The sequence below is a fragment of the Protobothrops mucrosquamatus genome, unplaced genomic scaffold (assembly GCF_001527695.2).
Source record: "Protobothrops mucrosquamatus isolate PMUCROS unplaced genomic scaffold, P.Mucros_1.0 scaffold2371, whole genome shotgun sequence".
Taxonomy (NCBI): Eukaryota; Metazoa; Chordata; class Lepidosauria; order Squamata; family Viperidae; genus Protobothrops; species Protobothrops mucrosquamatus.
In genome coordinates, this window is record NW_015388447.1 from 325,101 (window position 1) to 341,847 (window position 16,747).

Below are 16,747 nucleotides of genomic sequence, written 5' to 3' on the forward strand. Positions count from 1 at the left end.
AGTTGACTTCGGTGTTGGCCAAAGTCCTGGGAAGAAGGAAGGGGCCTTCAGGAGATCCCAAGGTGGACAGCTTGCAGCCGGTGGACCGGTGGCTCAGAAGGAGGGGACCTGAGTCTCAAGGGCTCTTTGCCACCCCCCAAAAGAGAGGTACCAGGAAGCAGTTAGGATGAGGGCTCAGAGCTGGCTTGGATCTGGGAATCTGGCAGGGAAGGGGGGGTGAGCCATCAGACCAAGTGTCCCCGTCCGTTGATGTAAATGCCGTTGGAGGTGGGCTTCGCTCGGAGGGTGCCGTTCTCTTGGACAAAGTGAGTCATTGCTTGCTTGATATTGTTTTCATCGTTCCGCTGTTCCTCTTCTTCTTTCTCCTTCTCCTTCTCCTTCTCCTCCATCTGATCTTCTGGGACAGGGGTGGGGGGCGGCGGGGGAAGCTCGGTCTGGGTCTCAATCTCCCGGACGGTGGATAAGGTTGAGTAGCTGCGTCCCTCAGCGTCTTCTCCCTGCGCAGGCCGAAAGGAAGAAGAGTCACCAAAGGGGCAATGGGGTGATGGTGTCAGATGGGGATCTGGCCCCCAACTCAAGGTCTTGCTCAGCCACAGAAGTTCACAAGTTGGACACATTACAGGTAATCCACAACTTATAACCGTTCACTTAGTGACCATTCAAAGTTACAATGGCACTGAAAAAGTAACTTATGACCGTTTTTCCCACTGAGGACTGTTGCAGCATCCCCCATGGGTCACGTCATCAAAATTCAAATGCTTGGCAACTGATTCATATTTATGATGGTTGCAGTGCCCTGGGATCATGTGATCCTCTTTTGCAACCTTCTCACAAGTAAAGTCAATGGGGAAGCTGGATTCACTTTACAACCATATTGATGGAATTGAATGGAATGGAATGGAATGGAATGGAATAGAATAGAATAGAATAGAATAGAATAGAATAGAATAGAATAGAATAGAATAGAATAGAATAGAATAGAATAGAATAGAATAGAATAGAATAGACTTTATTTGGCCAAGTATGGTTAGATAGACAAGGAATTTGTCTCTGGTACAGAAGCACTCAATGTACTTGCAAAAAAAATTAGAGATAATAATGCTAATATTAAAAGTATGCCTCCAGCAGAAGGTGGGAATAGGTAATAAAGGACTAAATAATACTACAGCCATGCATTATGAGTTAATATACGTATACATTAGTCAGCATAATCAACCCAACATTAAAAAAAAGACAAAAGGATGCAAGAATGAAAATCCCAGAATCCTAGACTCTGCCAGCCTGGCAAAGCTGAGCCACCCAGAGCCACCCGAGGCAGCCTCCTTGCTTGACTCTGCTCACCATCACTGAGCAGAGGCTGGTCTCCCGGAAGCTGTCTGTCCGGAAGCTGCCTTGCCTGCTGTCCCGGCAGAGACTGTCCGCTCGGAGGCTTTCCCGGCACAGGCTGTCCCCGCGGAAACTCCCTTGCCGGCTCTCCGCCCTCAGGGGAAGGTTTTCCTCAATCTGAAGAGCAGAGAAATAGAAGGGCGAGAAGCTAATCTCAATGTTCTCTGGAGGTCCTTTCTTCCTGCTCAGCCAGGTGGACCTCTCACCTGGTGCTTAGCGCTCAGACTCTGAGGAGACTCTGAGGAGGACCACGGAGGTGTTATGAAGTCCTTCAGAATTACAGAATGACAGAGTTGGAGGGTCCTTGGAGGTCTCTTAATCCAACCCCTGCTCACTTTTAGCCCTGATGTATTACCTAGTTGGGTCATGAAATGTCTTCAAGAAACAACCAAGCTCAGAAAGCATCAAGGACCCCACAGTCCTCCTTCTCCTTCTCCTTCTTCTCCTCCAGCAGGAAATCCTATACCATCACAGTCTCTTCTTAAAGCCTCCAATGATGGAGCACCCACAACTTCTGGAGGCAAGCTGCTCCACTGATTAATTGTCCTCACCGTCAGGAAGTTTCTCCTTAGTTCTAGGATGCTTCTCTCCTTGTTTAGTTTCCATCCATTGTTTCTTGTCCTGCCCTCTGGTGCTTTAGAGAATAGGTTGACCCCCCCCCTTTTTGTAGCAGCCCCTCAAATTTTGGAAGATACTATTATGTCACCCCTAGTCCTTCTTTTTAATAAACTATACAAACTAATTCCTGCCTCCAATCATAGAAAGACAACTGGGTCTCTCTGTCTCCTCTCAAAAACAAAACATGCTATGTTATTATAAAGGCTTTCCCATAATACTAAATAATGCAGATTTAACTTTGTAGGTTTATCCCAAAGGTGCTTTTTCTTTGTTTTGCTTCTCACCCAAGAAGCTTCTTCAGTTCTACACTGAACATTGTTTTGCCTTTATCTTTATAGGTTTCAAACGTATCGTTAACCACCCAGAGTTGTGAGAACAAGATGGGTGGCCATCTCTACAAATCGTCACAAGAAATGGAACCTAATTTTCGTTCTGGCTTTTTCCTTTTTCTGGGGTGTCTCCCTGAGCCCTGAGTTCAAACCAGCCCTACATTAAATGAATGTCCTAAGGCTTCAGAAGTACTGAGGAAATGTCGGATATTTTCTCAGAAGAAATACCTGGAAATGCTTCCTAGCTGCATGTTTTTCCCACTTGCTTCCTCTAGGGAGTGCTGGAGGATTTCTGTGGCTCAGTATATGAAAAGGACAGGATGTGAAAATAAAAACAAAAAATCAAGAAAGACACCTGCCTAGGCTGAGCAGAGTTATAGCTATAATAGCTAAATGGCCCCTCCCTGTCCAGAAGTGGCATTGCAGTGGTGTGGCTATTAGGAGACAGCTATCCTCATGGTAGTCCAACTGGATGAAATTTCCAGACAGTGAGAACAATTAACCAATCAATTGTTTGGTTTGTCTTTAGAAGTTGTGGGTGCTCCATCAATGGAAGTTTTCAAGGAGAGACTGGACAGCCATTTCTCTGAAATAGGGTCACCCTATTCTCCAAAGTACCCAAAGGCCAGACAAGGAACAATGGATGGAAATTAATCAAGGAGAGAAGCAACCTAGAACTAAGGAGAAACTTCTTAACATTGAGAACAATTAACCAGAGGAACAGCTTGCCTCCAGGAGTTGTGGATGCTCCATCACTGGAGGTTTTTAAGAAGAGACTGGACAACCATTTGTCCAGTATGGTATAGGATTTCCTGCTCAAGCAGGGAGTTGGACTAGATGATCTCCAAGGTCCTGTTATTCTGTGTGGCCTTTTCTGTGAAGGTTTTTCAACTTTGTGATTCCATGTCCTATGGCCAGTCCTGAATTTACCCAGAAGGCAATGAATTTTCCTGCACAACTCACAACCCAACCTGTGTGTTTTTCACACTTCTCCATCACCATCACACCTCAAGTTTTTACCTGATGCCGGGTCTCCGTGCTGTGGCTCGAATGCAGACGCCGGATTGAGTTTTCCCGGGTCAAAGTCAGTTCTTCCTCACTGCCAAAGACAAGGAGAGGGGAAACTGAGGGTGTGGCTTGCTGAAAATGCCACCCTCCTAGGCCCAACCGTTAGCTCAATTTCGTGGTTCTGACTCCAAAAGAAGGAGTAGGCTTGCCTCTCCACAAAGTGGAGTTGAAGTCCACAACCTGAAGATGGGTGGACTTCAACTCCCAATGTGAATCAACTGCATGGATGGGTGGACTTCAACTTCCAGACTCCTGGAAGAATATTTCTCAACCTTCATCACTTGAAGATGGGTGGACTTCAACTCCCAATGTGAGTCGACTTCATGGATGGGTGGACTTCAACTTCCAGAATTCCACAGCCAGCAGAGCTGGCTGGGGAATTCTGGGAGTTGAAGTCCACCCATCTTTAAGTGGCCAAGATTGAGAAGCATTGTCCTAGACAGAGACCAGCATCAACCAGTGCTATTTCTTCCGCCATATCTAAATGTAGATATGGCTCCTTTCCCCTGTTTTGCTTCATCCCACCCTTGACCTCCTTCACCACCCAAGATCCTCCTTCATCCCTCTGAGCTTCTCCAACCCAAGGACGATGTCCCACGGATCTGAAATTCAGACCGACCTGTCCTCATGAGCTTCTCACAAGACAAGCTTGATCACAAGAGGGGAGGAAACCGACACAAGTTTCCACGCAACCGTTCCTTACTATTTCTCTGTGATGCGTTTCGTTTTCCGCTTGTGGTAGCACGTCATGAGGACGATCACCAGGATCAGCAGGCTGACCAAGACCACCGAAATGATGCCCACGCCAATCATGGAGATGGAGACCACATCCACCTGCTGAGCTGGGAGTCCTGGGGGTGAGACAGGAAGGTCACAGCAGCTCAGGTCAAGCTCAGAAGAATCAGAAATTATAGACCGGTTTCATTTTTCTGTTTTGAAGGGCAGAGATATTTTTTTTCTAATTCCGTTGAGCCATATCCGATTCTCAGAAGCTGCCTGGACAAGTCCCAGCAGTTTCCTTGGCAAGGTTTTCCAGAAGTGATTAGCCATTGCCTCCTTTCTAGGGCTGAGAGAAAGCAACCAGCTCAAGGTCACCAAACTGGCTTTGTGTTTAGAACTTTGGGACTAGAACTCACTATCTCCCAGTGTCTTAAGCTACACGCCTTTATATTTTTCTAAGGATTGCTTTCATAACTGGCAAAAATATACACAAGCCAGATGTGGCATGGAGGTGAGGGTTATATAGGTTGTCCTCGACTTATGACAACAATTGAGCCCAATTATTCTGTTGTTAAGTGAGACATTTGTTAAGTGAATTTTGCCCCATTTTATGACCTTTCTTGCCTCAGTTGTTAAGGGAATCACTGCAGTTGTTAAGTTATAACCCAGTTGTTAAGTGAATCTGGCCTCCCCATTGACTCTGCTTGTCAGAAGGTCACAAAAGGGGATCACAGGACCCTGGGACGCTGCAACCATCATAAATGTGAACCATTGCCAAGCATCTGAATTTGGATCACGTGACCATGAGGATGCTGAAATAGTCGTAAGTGGGAAAAACGGTCTTAATTCACTTTTTTCAGTGCTGTTGTAAATTTGAATGGTCATTAAATGAACTGTGGTAAGTCGAGGACTGCCTGTAATATGACTCTCAATTGCCTTAAGCAGGCCCGAAAGAAAGACGAGTTCAAGCACGAAGGAAGAATGAATTCTCTGGGGCCAATTGTACCTCTGCCTGTTTCAAACATCCTTCATCCAGTTGTTCCTGGGACAGTGCAAACAGGAACCGCTTTTCTCCGGATTGAAAACCGGGCAAGGCAGGAAGGCCTATGGACTAATCCAGATGTTGCCATCCAAACCCACCTTTGATGCCCACAGTAGCCCTCACTTCCTTGGCTGCAAAGCTGTTGGCCACTCGGCAGATGTAAACCCCTCCATCTTCAGAGCTGAGGGGTCTCTGGAAGAGCAAGGTGTCCCCTTTGATCCTTACTCCCCTGGGAAGGGGCTCGTTCAGCCTGTGGCAGAGAGCAGAGAAGGTTAGGGCGGAAAAGGAAGTGAACCATGAAACTTGCTGGCCCTTACAGGACTTGCGAGAAGGAAAGGGAAGGAAAGAAGAGAGGGGAAAGGGAAGGGAAGGGGAGGGGAGGGGAGGAGAGGAGAGGAGGGAGAGGGGAAAGGGAAGGAAAGGGGAGGGGAGAGGAAGAAGAAAAGAAAAGAAAAGAAAAGAAGGGAGAGAGAAGAACGGAAAGGGGAAAGGAGAAAGGGGAAAGGAAGGGAAGGAAAGGAAAGGAAAAGAAAGGAAAGGAAAGAAGGGAGAGAGGAGAGGGGAAGGAAAGGAAAGGGGAAAGGGGAGAGGAGAGAGGGGAAAGGGGAAAGAAAAGAAAAGAAAAGGGGGAGAGAAGAATGGAAAGGGGAAAGGAAAAAGGAAATGGGAAGGGAAGAAAAGGAAAGGAAAGGGGAGGGGAGGGGGAGGGGGAAAAGGGAAAAGGAAAGGAAACGGAAGGAAACGGAAGGAAAGAAGGGAGACATAAGAGGAAANGCCTCCCCATTGACTCTGCTTGTCAGAAGGTCACAAAAGGGGATCACAGGACCCTGGGACGCTGCAACCATCATAAATGTGAACCATTGCCAAGCATCTGAATTTGGATCACGTGACCATGAGGATGCTGAAATAGTCGTAAGTGGGAAAAACGGTCTTAATTCACTTTTTTCAGTGCTGTTGTAAATTTGAATGGTCACTAAATGAACTGTGGTAAGTCGAGGACTGCCTGTAATATGACTCTCAATTGCCTTAAGCAGGCCCGAAAGAAAGACGAGTTCAAGCACGAAGGAAGAATGAATTCTCTGGGGCCAATTGTACCTCTGCCTGTTTCAAACATCCTTCATCCAGTTGTTCCTGGGACAGTGCAAACAGGAACCGCTTTTCTCCGGATTGAAAACCGGGCAAGGTAGGAAGGCCTATGGACTAATCCAGATGTTGCCATCCAAACCCACCTTTGATGCCCACAGTAGCCCTCACTTCCTTGGCTGCAAAGCTGTTGGCCACTCGGCAGATGTAAACCCCTCCATCTTCAGAGCTGAGGGGTCTCTGGAAGAGCAAGGTGTCCCCTTTGATCCTCACTCCCCTGGGAAGGGGCTCGTTCAGCCTGTGGCAGAGAGCAGAGAAGGTTAGGGCGGAAAAGGAAGTGAACCATGAAACTTGCTGGCCCTTACAGGACTTGCGAGAAGGAAAGGGAAGGAAAGAAGAGAGGGGAAAGGGAAGGGAAGGGAAGGGGAAGGGAGGGGAGGGGAGGAGAGGAGGGAGAGGGGAAAGGGAAGGAAAGGGGAGGGGAGAGGAAGAAGAAAAGAAAAGAAAAGAAGGGAGAGAGAAGAACGGAAAGGGGAAAGGGGAAAGGGGAAAGGAAGGGAAGGAAAGGAAAGGAAAAGAAAGGAAAGAAGAGGGGAAGGGAGAGGGGGAAGGAAAGAAAAGAAAAGAAAGGGAGAGAGGAGAACAGAAAGGGAAAGGAAAGGAAAGGGGAAAGGGGAGAGGAGAGAGGGGAAAGGGGAAAGAAAAGAAAAGAAAAGGGGGAGAGAAGAATGGAAAGGGGAAAGGGGAAGGAAAAAGGAAATGGGAAGGGAAGAAAAGGAAAGGAAAGGAAAGGCGAGGGGAGGGGGAGGGGGAAAAGGGAAAAGAAGGAAAGGAAACGGAAGGAAAGAAGGGAGACATAAGAGGAAAGGGAAAGGGAGAGGAGAGGGGAGAGGAGAAAGAGGAAAGGGGAAAGGGGAAAGGAAAGGAAAGGAAAGGAAAGGAAAGAAGGGAGGAAGGGAGGAGAGGGGAAAGGGACAGGGAAAGGAAAGGAGAGGAGAGGAGAGGGGAGGGGAGGGGAGGAGAGGGGGAAAGGGAAGAGAAGGAAAGGAAAGGAAAAGACAGACAGGAAACAGAACCAGATACACCAATTCCACTTTATTGTAAGGCTACATGAACAAAATCTCGCAAGTCTGAAAGGACAAATCTCCCACCGTCTATTTTACAATCTTGGGAGGCTAAGCAGCCTCCCTTCCGAGTTGCATCCACCCGTTATGCAGCTGAGGGCTCAGCCGTCTCTTATCTGACTATCCCCCAGGCAGCATCTCTTCACCCCACCTCCCAGAGGTCTGCCCCACATCCCATCCCATCCCCAGATGTTGCAGATAGCATCACCCCACAAGGGACTGGTGACCCAAGCTCGGAACCCGGACCTAGTCACCAACAATTGCATGTCATGAGCTCAGAACGAGCGAGACCCCAATCCTCATAGACAGCATAATCATGCAGGCACACTAGGAGCTCAGAGATGCAAGTATTTCTGAACAGCATCCCACAGGATGTCTCTCTTCCTTGACTTCTACCACGGATAAATTACTCTCCTATTTATGGGAGCTGCAGGGCAGCCTAGTTAGGGCGAGTTATTAATATTCATTCTTCAGGTTTTAGCATGCAACACCCATTCATGCGTGCGCCAGGCTCATGCTTTCCTTAGTGCAATGAAGGGGTTGCAACTCACCCGGCTCATTATTTAATAATAGTATTTTTCCCCCTCACCCTTTATTTTAAATATTTATAAGCTATTTCCTACACTGGCTTTTGGTGCAACAGTTGGGAAGAAATAGCTCGAAAACAATTAGATTGACTGGACTGCCCTCTGTCAGAAATGATGTAGGGACTTCTGCTTGGGCAGGGGGTTGGACTAGATGACCTACAAGGTCCCTTCCAACTCTGTTAATCTATCTAATAATCTAGATGAAAAATGAGCACTAAAAACTTTTTTTTTCCTGCCTTGGTCAAAACCTGGGCAGGGCGGGGCCCAACCTCTTCAAGGGGTCAGAAAAATGTTGACGGTGACAAAGATTTTCAGCAGGCTAAAAACCGAGGCTTATTTTGAGAAATAAAAGAGGAACAGGTGGTCCTGGACTTATGACCATTCATTTAGTGACCATCCCAAGTTACGATGGCACTAACAAAGTGACTTATAACCAGTCCTTGTACTTTTGCCCCATTTTACGACCTTCCTTGCCCCAGTTGTTAAATGAATCCGGCTTACCCAAAAACTTTGCTTGAGAGAAGGTCGCAAAAGGGGATCACATGACCCCCGGGATACTGTGACCGTCATAAATGTGAGTCAGCTGCCAAACGTCTGAATTTTGATCATGTGACCATGGGGGAATGCTGCAATGGTCGCAAGTGTGAAAAGTCACTTTTTTCAACGCCTTTGTAACTTTGAATGGTCACTAAATGAACGGTTGTAAGCCGAGGACCGCCTGTACCTTGCTGACCCCTGGGTTATGATTTTTGCTGGTTCAAATAACTCAAGGGGGAAAGTGCAGTTGCGGCTGACTCTCTTTCTCTCCCTTCCCTGGCTGTTCCTCCACCCCAAGGACATGTTGTGACTGGTGTTAACAGGGAAGAGAAATGGGGGGGGGGGGAGGGAGCCATGACATCATCAACAATAGGTGCTGAAATCAAAGGAATGCCTTCCTTTTTCCCACGGTGACCTGATTAGCGGAGCCGGTGCTGAAACCTGTTTGGGCCCCACCCAAACTCTGCACATGCGGATTCCAGCAGCATCGGAGCTGCCGGGAGCATATCAGCCTGGGCCACTGCTGCACCCCCTCCCCAACCCTAACCCCGACCCCAACCCCAAACCCTAATTCAAACCCCAACCCAAATCTTAACCCCAGTCCACGGCCTCGCGTGCGCATGGATGCATGCAGCAGACCTGCCCAAATGTGCAGTTTGATGGGGAAAGGCTATCTGTATTTTTTTTAAAAAAGAAAGGACACACTGGGGGCTCTGAAGAAGGGCTTTATATGCACAGGCCACAAGACATTAATGTCTCCCCTGGGCAGGGGGTTGGTCTAGAAGACCTCCAAGGTCCCTTCCAGCTCGACAATTCTATGTTTCTTCAAACGCATGTTTGTCATTGCTTCCTGGGCCTTTAAAAATGGTCCATTCTTCCCAGGAATGGCGACCAGAAGCCGTTGTTTGGATCCTTGCATTAGAGAGCAACTGACGAAGTCCTTGACTTACGACCACAAATTTAGACCAGAATTTATATTGCTAAGCAAGGAAGTTGTTAAGTGAGTCACTCCTGATTCTGATGACAGCCACCTTCCAGTATTTGAGAGACTGGCACAGAGAAGACACCCTCTGGGGTGCCAACCTGTCCTCCAAAGCCCCTGAAGCAGCGGATGGAAGCTGATCAAGGAGAGAAGCAACCTGGAATTGAGGTGAAATTTCCTAACAGTGAGGACGATTAACCAGTGGAACAGCTTGCCACCAGAAGTTGTGGGCGCTCCATCACTGGAGGTTTTCAAGAAGAGACTGGACAGCCACCTGTCTGAAAAGGTATAGGGTCTCCTGCTTGAGCAGAGGGCTGGACTAGAAGACCTCCAAGGTCCCTTCCAGCTCTGTTATTCTGTGTAGCCTTTTTTGTCAAGGTTGTTAAGCAAATCACTGCAGTTCTTAAGTGAATCAGCAGTTGTTAAGCAAACCCAGCTTCCCTCACTGACTTTGCTTGTCAGAAACGGATGGATTGCAAATGGAAATCACCTGAGCCTGAGATACTGCAATTGACACAAATACAATATTCTGATCACAAGACCGTGGGGGATGCTGTGACGGGCATAAGTGTGAGAGCTGGTTGTAAGTCACTTTTTTTTCAGTGCTAAATGAATGTTTTTAACTCAAGGACTTCTTGTATTTGCTTCTGGGAATCTACCCGGTGAGTGTGGATATGTGCAAATGTTGCTTCATATCATTTATTTTAATGTGAGGCTGTCAAACTGCAAACGTAATTAAAATAGAGAGAAGCAGGAAGCGGAGGGTTCAAAAACAGCCGTGCCTGTCCGGGGAACATACCATAGGACAAACCCGCCCACAGGGGCTCGACGCCCACCCCAGCTCCAGGCCTGGGAACCTGGCCAAGTTTTTTTTTTCTTCAAAGGCTTTTCTAATGTCAGCAGGGTGGGATCCATGTGGGTCTCGGGGTGGGGCTGGGGTGCTCCAAAGGGCAGGTGGTGTGATAGAGAAGATGGTGCATTTACTAACTCTCAGCAGTCTTGAAGTGAAGAATAACAGAATAACAGAGTCTCCTAGTCCAACCCCTTGTTCAAGCAGGAGACCCTAGACCATTTCAGACAGGTGGCTGTCCAGTCTCTTCTTGAAAACCTCCAGTGATGGAGCGCCCACAACTTCTGGTGGCAAGCTGTTCCACTGGTTAATCGTCCTCACTGTTAGGAAATTTCACCTCAATTCCAGGTTGCTTCTCTCCTTGATTAGCTTCCATCCGCTGCTTCTTGTCCTGCCTTCAGGCGCCTTGGAAAATAGCTTGATTCCTTTTCTTTGGGGCAGCCCCTCAAATATTGGAAGGCTGCTGTCATGTCACTCCTGGTCTTTCTTTTCATTAAACTAGACCTACCCAATTCTTGCAACCACTCTTCCTATGTTTTAGCCTCCAGCCTCCTAATCATCTTTGTTGCTCTTCTCTGCACTCTTTCTAGAGTCTCAAGATCTATTTTATATCATGGCCACCAGAACTGGATGCTATATTCCAAGTATGGCCTTACCAAGGCCTTATAAAGCAGTACTACCACTTCAAGTGATCTTGAAACTATCCCTCTGTGGATGCAGCCTAGGATTGCATTGGCTTTTTTGGCAGCTGCTGCACACGGCTGGCTGATACTTAAGTGGTTGTTCACTAGGACATCTAGATCCCTCTCACAATTACTGCTATTGAGCTAGGTACCACCTATTCTATACCTGTATATTTGGTTTTTCTTGCCTTGGCGGTCTTCTAGTCCAGCCCCCTGCCCAAGCTCATATCACCCTTAGTGCTTCTCTTCGCTAGACTAGACATACCTAATTCCTGAAAGCATTCATTATACAGAATCCTCCAGTCCCCTTACAGAATGCAGAATAAAAGAGTTGGAAGGGACCTTTGAGTCTAATCCACTGCTCAGGCAGGGAACCCTAGAACAGGGCTTTTCAACCAGTGGAATCGGTACCACCTGGGGTACATTGGCACCTGGCAAGAGGTACGCGACCATCCTAGAAAAGTGGTAATGGGGGAGGGGAATGAGCTGAACCGGTGGCAGCACCGCACAAGCCTGAGCGAGAGACGGCTGGAGCTGCAGGGCTGTCAGGGCTCAGCGGAAGCGCCAGGATCAGTGCCAGTCTCCAGCTGGAGCTTGGCACTGATCCTGGCGCTTCTGCTGAGCCCAGAAGAAGCGTCGATCAGCTGGAATGTTGCAGCATCTCCAGGGTCTTGTGATTTACATTCAGATGCTTGGCAACCGATTCATATTTATGACGGCCACAGTGTCCCAGGGTCATGTGAAGTGACCAAAACCTGCTGCAACCACCCAGCAGACGGGGGGAATAAAAACCAAACACCCCCCCATCCCACCCCCGCTGCCAATCCTCAACAGAAATGCTCACAACAATGAAAACCTCGGACAGGAGGAAGAGCGCCACCGGGTGGGCAGGCAGGTGTCTTGCTCAGCTGTGCCCTGGGGGTCACTTTTTTCAGTGCCATTGTAACTTCGAACAGTCACTAAGTGAACTGTTGTAAGTCGAGGACTACCTGTACTTTATCACTTTTTTCCTTTTTTTGGGGGGGGGGGTTCATCAAGTTTCTGACACCTTGCTAGGCGACTGGTGGTACTCGGATACTGCCCTATCCTAAAAGTGGTACAATGGGTGAAAAGGTTGAAAGGCCCTGGCCTAGACCATTTCAGACAAGTGACTGTCCTGCCTCTTTTTAAAAACGTCCAGTGTTGGAGCACTCACAACTTCTGGAGGCAGGTTGTTCCACTGGTTAATTGTTCTAGAGAAAGCCTCTCTCAGAACCCAGCAAGGAGAGGCATGTGTCCTTTATGGCCATCGAGCCAAGGAGACCACGTTCTGGGCAGGCCACCAGGCTGCCAACCTGGGCTGCTCCGAGGCCCTTCGGCTGCCGTGTGACAAATCCTGCAGGGCGGCAGCTGGCAACGGCATTGTGTTCCTGTCGGCCGCACCCCCAGGAAGCCTCCCAGCCCCCCCAGCCGTGCTGACTTGGCTGTTCCTTCCCAGCTTGCCACAAAGGCCACGAGCTGCATTTTGCCCTGAGGCTCCTTACCCGAAACCCACGGCAAGTCCCAGCTGGTCCCTCCCCAAACACAAAGGCAGCTTACGAGACGGGCGAGAAGAAGCTGTGTTTATGGAGCTATTGCTTTCCGTGGGACCCGTGGGAGATGGCTGTGGCAGCCCTGCCAGATCTGGTGCCCTGCACTGGCTGGCAGGATTAGGGTGGCTATGGGGCAGCCTCCTGGGTAACCTCTTGTCTTGGGGTTGGGAAGAAGTGGAGGCACCCAGGGGATATCATTTAAAAAGGCACACTGGGGCAATCAGCACTCTGGCTGGTTTTTATATGCAGGCGTAGGAGGTCCTTGACTTACGGCCATTCATTCAGAGACTCACTTGACCACCGCCTTGCTTAGGAAATTCTGGTCCCCTTGTGGTTATAACTTCAGGATTACCTGTTTGCCCTGCAGGGAGGGAGGGAGGGAGGGAGGGAGGGAGGGAAGGAAGAAGGAAAGAGGAGGAAAGGAAGGAAAGAAGGATGGAAGAAAGGAAGGAAGTAAAATGGAAAGGAGGGAAGGAAGGAAGAAAGGAAGGAAAGAAGGAAAAGGGGAAGGAGGGAGGGAGGAAGGAAGGAGGAACGAGGAGGAAGAGGAAGGAAGGCAGGGAAAGGGAAAGGAGGGAAGAAGGAAGGAAGGAAGGAAGGAAGGAAGGAAGGAAGGAAGGAAGGAAAAATAGAGAAGAGAGATAGGTAGGACGTAAGGAAAGAAGGCTGGGGAATTCTGGGAGTTGAAGTCCACAGGTCTTAAAGTGCCATGTTTGGAGACCCCTGTTCTAACCAACAGCCCACTGAACAAACCAACTTCAAATCCTTGCCCCCTCTGCTACTAGGCTACACTAATAAGCCAGGAATCAAGGCTAAAGGCATCGCACCAGACTCACCGAGACCAGTTGTAGTTGGGGGGTGGGTTCCCATCTCCGAGGCACTTCAAAGAAGCCCCTTCCTTGCCTTCCATCCAGTCCTGCTCCGGCTCGTGACCCAGGATGGAGGCATCAGAGAGGTCTGAACGAGGGAGGGAATGCAAGTTAGGCAAACAGAAGGGATGGGGGAGAATATACCCATGTGGCACAGCCCTTGTAACCAGGTCCTTGGGCTGAAGCTTCTTAATGGAGAAGAAGGTAGAAAAGTCGTGGTGAACAGGACAAAGCCACAATTAACACCCCAGGTCAGACCTCAAGCCAAAGAGAACATGATCACCAGGACTACAACTACAGACAACAAGCAGATCTGTCTGTCTGTCTGTCTGTATCATCACCTACCTATCTATTTATCCATCATATCTCTCTCTCTCTCTCTCATCTACCTATCAATCATCTATCTATCTACCTATGTCTCCCATCCATCCATCCATCCATCCATCCATCCATCCATCCATCTATCTATCTATCATCGCAAATGTATATGGCTGCCCAGTTCACAAACAGGTGACCTCAGGTTCCTGACAACATTAAAAGTCACAACATAAAATTCCATAAAACTCCCCCTCTGGCCATGGCAGCAGCCCCCAATCAGATCAGCCACTTTATCGGCGCCGTCTGCATTCGGGGTCCCCAGGACCACGGGTGAAAACGCAGTTTTAGGCCCTTTTGGGAAACCGACATAATGGAGGCCACCTCCAAACCTCTGGAGGAATGATGCTCCATAGAGAAGGGGCCACCACCGAGAAGGCCCTTTTTGGTGGCCCCACAGATGGACATCCCTGATTGATGGGACCCCCAAAATGCCCTGACTTCCCGTCCTGGTGAGCTGGGGGTGTTTCTGCTGTTCCCCCATCTGCAGAGCATGACAAGCTTAGATCCCCACCTGTTCACACACATAAAGCCCAGGGGTCAGTCCCAAATTCAAGTGCCACATGAGGGCAGTCTATGCCCTTGGCATGGAAGGTCTACAAAAGACGGCCATGGGAGGACCGGCATGGTAGAGGCCCAGGTGAAGGTGAGAACAGGTACCTACAGGCCACACTGAGGGTGTGGGTGATCCTCTTCTGATGCTGCAGTCCTGGGTGGGAAACCACACAGGTCAAGGCCTTGCCGTGCATGCTGCGCCCCGGGACCAGGTAGAATTCGCTGGTAACCGAGGCTGAGCGGGAATGCGAGGATTCCTGATTCTTAGCTGTTCCGTGGACTTCGGTCTCCCAGGTCACGGTGGGGATGGGGTTCCCTTCTGCTGTGCAGGAGGCAGCCAACGTGCGGCCCTGACCTTCCTCAAGCGGGGGTCCAAGGTTCAGAGTCGGCAACGGGGGCACTGCAAATGATATGGAGAAGCCCAAACACGGCTCAGGAGAGATGAAGGATAGGCTCAGATCCCAGATTGTGGGATCCTTGGTGCTCTCTGAGCTTGGTTATTTTCTTGCAGACCGTTTCATGACCTGACTAGGTAACATCATCCGCGTAAGGGAGTGTGGGGTTTGCTCCATGTTTATGTACAATAACTTGCCCTGCCAGTATTTTTTTTTTGGGGGGGGGGGAGTGATGTTTCTCCTTGGTGGTTCTTTGATTGGAGTATTGTTTCTGCCTGATTGTTTGTCTGGTGGTGATCCCTGCTTATCTAGACATTGCCTGCTGGAAGGAACTTGTTCTGGTCTAATGATGTTGCCTAGCTAGGTAATAAAATGTCTGCATGAAAACCACCAAGCTCAGAGAGTACCAAGGACCCCATCCTGTTCCTCCTCCTCCTCCTCCTCCTCCTCCTCCTCCTGGCACACCCCCTCCCTTGTAGCATTGATGATGCCCCCTAGTTGGGTCATGGAACGTCTGCAAGAAATAACCAAGCTCAGAGAACACCAAGGACCCCACAGACATTTTCCTCCTCCTCCTCCTCCTCCTCCTGCTCCTCCTCCTCCTCCTCCTCCTCCCTTCTAGCACCGATGATGTTCCCTAGTTTGGTAATGAAATGTCTGCAAGAAAACCACGAAGCTCAGTGAGCCGCTCATTTCAACCCTGAGCTACGCATATTCTCCTTTTTTCGAGATCCTTTTGCATTTGAAGAAATACCAACATCCATAGGGGGGGGGGATTGCAAACGTTGAAAGTGACCTTGTGATGATGTGATGTAAGTTGTACCCTTTTGTGTGGACATTACAACAATATTCCGGGACACAGTCTCAGGCAAACGGGGTGCCCCAAAGAGACCTTGCCAAAGTAGCAAAGCTGAGGGGGGGCTGCTTGCATGAGTTCCCCCAGACCTCCAAAGGGCGGCTGTGGCTGGAACGGAGAGCGGTCAAGCCTAATGGTGAGAATCGAGGTGGGGTAGCAAAACTCTCCGGCTAAAACCTGGAGGTGATCAAGGCCAGCCTCGGACGTGGAAGTCATGGGTCGACTTTGGACCCACCATTCCCTTTCTTTCAACCCAGCATACCTCACAGGGTTGTTGTTGGGGAAGAAATTACAGAGGGGGGGGATCTATCTGCAGGGAGTCCTCGACTTATGATCACAATTGGGACAAGAATTTTTGCTGCTAAGGAGAGCAGTTGTGAAGTGATTTGCACCTGATTTTACAGAAGAGAACAGAATAGCTCTCGCACCCCTATCTCAGAATACCGAACAACCGGATTGGGAGGGTCCTTGGGGGTCTTCTGGTCCAAACCCCTGCTCAGGCAGGAGACCCTTTTGTCACCGTTGTTAAGCAAATCCAGCCTCCCTCATTAACGTTGCTTGTTGGAAGCCAGTTGGGAAGGATGCAAATGCAATCACAGGATTGCGAGATGCCACAATCATTGTTAAATGCATCCTAGGTGCCAAGCACCCAAATTTTAATCACATGAGCACAGTGATGCTGGGACAGTCGTAAGTGTGAGGACCAGTCACTCATTTCAGGTCACTAAACGGTTGCAAGTCATTGAGTATCTGTATACGGCCTTGAGCACCTGGAAGAAAAGCAGGAATAATTCTGACCCCCCAAAAATAAATATAGCGCAGGCCGTCCTCAACTTCCAACAGTTCGTTTAGTGACAGTTCAAAGTTACAACAGCATTGAAAATAGTGACTTAGCACTATTTTTCAAACTTACGACCGTGCAGCATCCCCAAGGGTCACGTCATCAAAATTCGGATGCTTGGCAACTGATTCATATTTATGATGGTTGCAGTGCCCTGGGATCACATGATCCTCTTTTGTGACCTTCTCACAAGTAAAGTCAATGGGGAAGCTGGATTCACTTCACAACCATATGAATAGAATAGAATAGAACGGAACGGAACGGAACAGAACAGAA

The 16,747-nt window shown here is 48.9% G+C and overlaps 1 protein-coding gene across 1 annotated transcript in view; it reads right to left on the reverse strand.

Moving 5' to 3' along the window:
• Positions 1-224: 224 nt before the first annotated feature.
• NECTIN4 (nectin cell adhesion molecule 4) overlaps positions 225-16,747 on the reverse strand; it is a 22,953-nt gene continuing 6,430 nt past the window's right edge. The window contains exons 3-9 of the mRNA XM_029285865.1: positions 14,489-14,779; positions 13,417-13,537; positions 6,393-6,544; positions 4,105-4,252; positions 3,354-3,432; positions 1,342-1,503; positions 225-497 (exon numbers count right to left, since the gene is read on the reverse strand). Of these exons, the coding sequence (XP_029141698.1) occupies positions 225-497; positions 1,342-1,503; positions 3,354-3,432; positions 4,105-4,252; positions 6,393-6,544; positions 13,417-13,537; positions 14,489-14,779 (1,226 nt within the window). The remainder of the gene's footprint in view (positions 498-1,341; positions 1,504-3,353; positions 3,433-4,104; positions 4,253-6,392; positions 6,545-13,416; positions 13,538-14,488; positions 14,780-16,747) is intronic.